The following is a 2,500-nucleotide window of genomic DNA, read 5'->3' on the forward strand; positions in this document are numbered from 1 at the left end:
TGTTCCCTTGGGCAAGGAACTTCACCTTGATTGCCTACCTAGCCACTGGGTGGCCAAGGCTGCCCAAGTCAAGTGCTGGTCCCAAGCCCGGATAAATAGAGAGAATGATTACCTAAAAAAAGGTACCACCGGCACTCTCCGTGGAAAGGAACTAGGGACCCTACCACGTACTCACTCCAAGAGCATCACAACATGAAAACTACAATTAAGTATCATGCTGTGACCACGGCGGCTCAGACATGAACCTACCGTTAAAAGAAGAAGACATATATATATATATATATATATATATATATATATATATATATATATATATATATATATATATATGTATGTATATATATATATATATATATATATATATATTATATATATATATGTATATATATATATTATATATATATATATATATATATATATATATATATATAGGTAGATAGAATAGGCCGTGGTGGCCGAGTGATTAGAGCATCGGACTCAAGACTGTCACGACGGCAATCTGAGTTCGAGGGTTCGAGTCACCGGTTAGCGCGTTGTTCCCTTGGGCAAGGAACTTCACCTCGATTGCCTACCCAGTCACTGGGTGGCCAAGCCAGCCTAAGTCAGTGCTGGTCCCAAGCCCGGATAAATAGAGAGAATGATTGCCTAAAAGGTAACACCGGCACTCTCCGTGGAAAGGAACTGGGAACCCTACCTCGTACTCACTCCAAGAGCATCACAACATGAAAACTACAATTAAGTATCATGCTGTGACCACGGCGGCTCAAACATGAACCTACCGTTAAAAAAAAAGTAGATGGATGATTAGATAGATAGGTATGTATGCATATGTGTGCGTACATGCGCGTGTATTTGTGTGTGTGTGTGTGTGTGTGTGTGTGAGCGAGTATTATTGTGAGTGTGATTGTGAGTGTGAGTGTGAGTGTGTGTGTGTGTGTGTGTGTGAGCGAGTATTATTGTGAGTGTGATTGTGAGTGTGAGTGTGTGTGTGTGTGTGTGTGTGTGTGTGTGTGTGTGTGTGTGTGTGTATGAGGTGCATGCAAATCCATCCTAACATTTTCTTATTCCCTACTGTTATTGCTACATCTTACATCTCTGGCTGTTTTTCATGTTTCTCAAACCGAAATTTGCTGATCTGTAAGTCGAGACCCCCCCCCCCCTTTTGCCAGAGAGACGGACGAGTTCCGGTGGTGCTGCCTGGCGCGGGCCGTGCGTACGTGCCTGCCGGCGGCCGACGAGTTCTCCTCGTGCGAGGACCTCATGTCCAACCTGGTGCTCCGCGTCTGCATCTGGATCCTGGGCTTCGTGGCGCTCGTCGGCAACACCTTCGTCATCCTCTGGAGGAGCATCTACTCCAGCAAGAATAAGGTGGGGGTGGTTTAGCTGGCTGCCTGTCTGCCATCATAGGCATCGGTAGCGCAGCAATTACTATTATTATTTGTGTTATTAGGGATAGAGGCTGCGTTAGCCGAGCGGTTAGAGCATTGGACTCACAGACTGTCACGACAGTCTCAGTTCGAGAGTTCGAGTCACCGTTGTTCCCCCGGACAAGGAACTTCACCTCGACTGCCTACCGTCATGGGAGTCCACAATCCAGTGGAATGTCCCGTGCCGGTCCCGATTTAGCCCCGATGAATGGGAAAGAAAAAAAATTGTCTTATTAGTGATGTCGTTTTGTTACTGATCATTCCACCATCATCTTCATCATTATTGTCGCTTTGTCACTGTTACTCACTGCCTTCGTGTCTCCATCACCCCATCCCTGCTATCGTGACGTCACTGCTGACCGCATCCCCGCCCGCAGATGCACTCGTTCCTGATCGTAAACCTTGGGCTGGGTGACCTGCTCATGGGCGTGTACCTGCTGATCGTCGCGGCGGTGGACGTGCAGTACCGCGGCGTGTACTCGGCCTATGAGCTCGTGTGGAAGAACTCGTTCCTGTGCCAGTTCGCCGGATTCATCAGCACCTTTTCCTCCGAGCTGTCCGTCTTCACTCTGACAGGTGAGGTGGCCTCGTCCGTGCGCCCTGCCTTTCTGCTTTAAGGAGGAACAGACTCGTAAGGGAGCTCACCCCACAGCACCATTTTACCCCCCCCCCATCTACCCCTACAGTCATCACCGTCGACCGCCTCATCACGATCAAGTTCCCCTTCGACGTGCTGGAGCCAAGCGTCATGCGCGGGGTGATGGCGGGCGTGTGGGTGTGCGTGGGCGTCCTGGCAGCGCTCCCGCTCTCCCGCTTGGACTACTTCGGCAACTTCTACGGGCGGTCGGGCGTCTGCCTCGCCCTGCACATCACTAACGAGAAGCCCGACGGCTGGGAGTACGCTGTCTTCATCTTCCTCGGTGAGTGGCGGGAGGGCGCCGCCGTCTGCCGCGAGGCTGGAGGCGCCTCTGCTGCTACAAGCACCAATACTGACGACAGTGATAAGGATAATGAAGATGATGATAATGATAATAAGAATAATGAAAATAATAATGATAATAATAATAATAATA

At 49.2% G+C, this 2,500-nt stretch overlaps 1 protein-coding gene across 1 annotated transcript in view; it reads left to right on the plus strand.

The window, feature by feature from the left end:
* Positions 1-2,500, plus strand: part of LOC119579910 (G-protein coupled receptor GRL101-like) — a gene marked incomplete at its 3' end in the record, with an annotated part of 226,482 nt that overhangs the window by 223,533 nt on the left and 449 nt on the right. The window contains exons 21-23 of the mRNA XM_037927756.1: positions 1,170-1,368; positions 1,805-2,003; positions 2,114-2,347. Of these exons, the coding sequence (XP_037783684.1) occupies positions 1,170-1,368; positions 1,805-2,003; positions 2,114-2,347 (632 nt within the window). The remainder of the gene's footprint in view (positions 1-1,169; positions 1,369-1,804; positions 2,004-2,113; positions 2,348-2,500) is intronic.

This window comes from Penaeus monodon, chromosome 13, assembly GCF_015228065.2.
Source record: "Penaeus monodon isolate SGIC_2016 chromosome 13, NSTDA_Pmon_1, whole genome shotgun sequence".
NCBI classification, from domain to species: Eukaryota; Metazoa; Arthropoda; class Malacostraca; order Decapoda; family Penaeidae; genus Penaeus; species Penaeus monodon.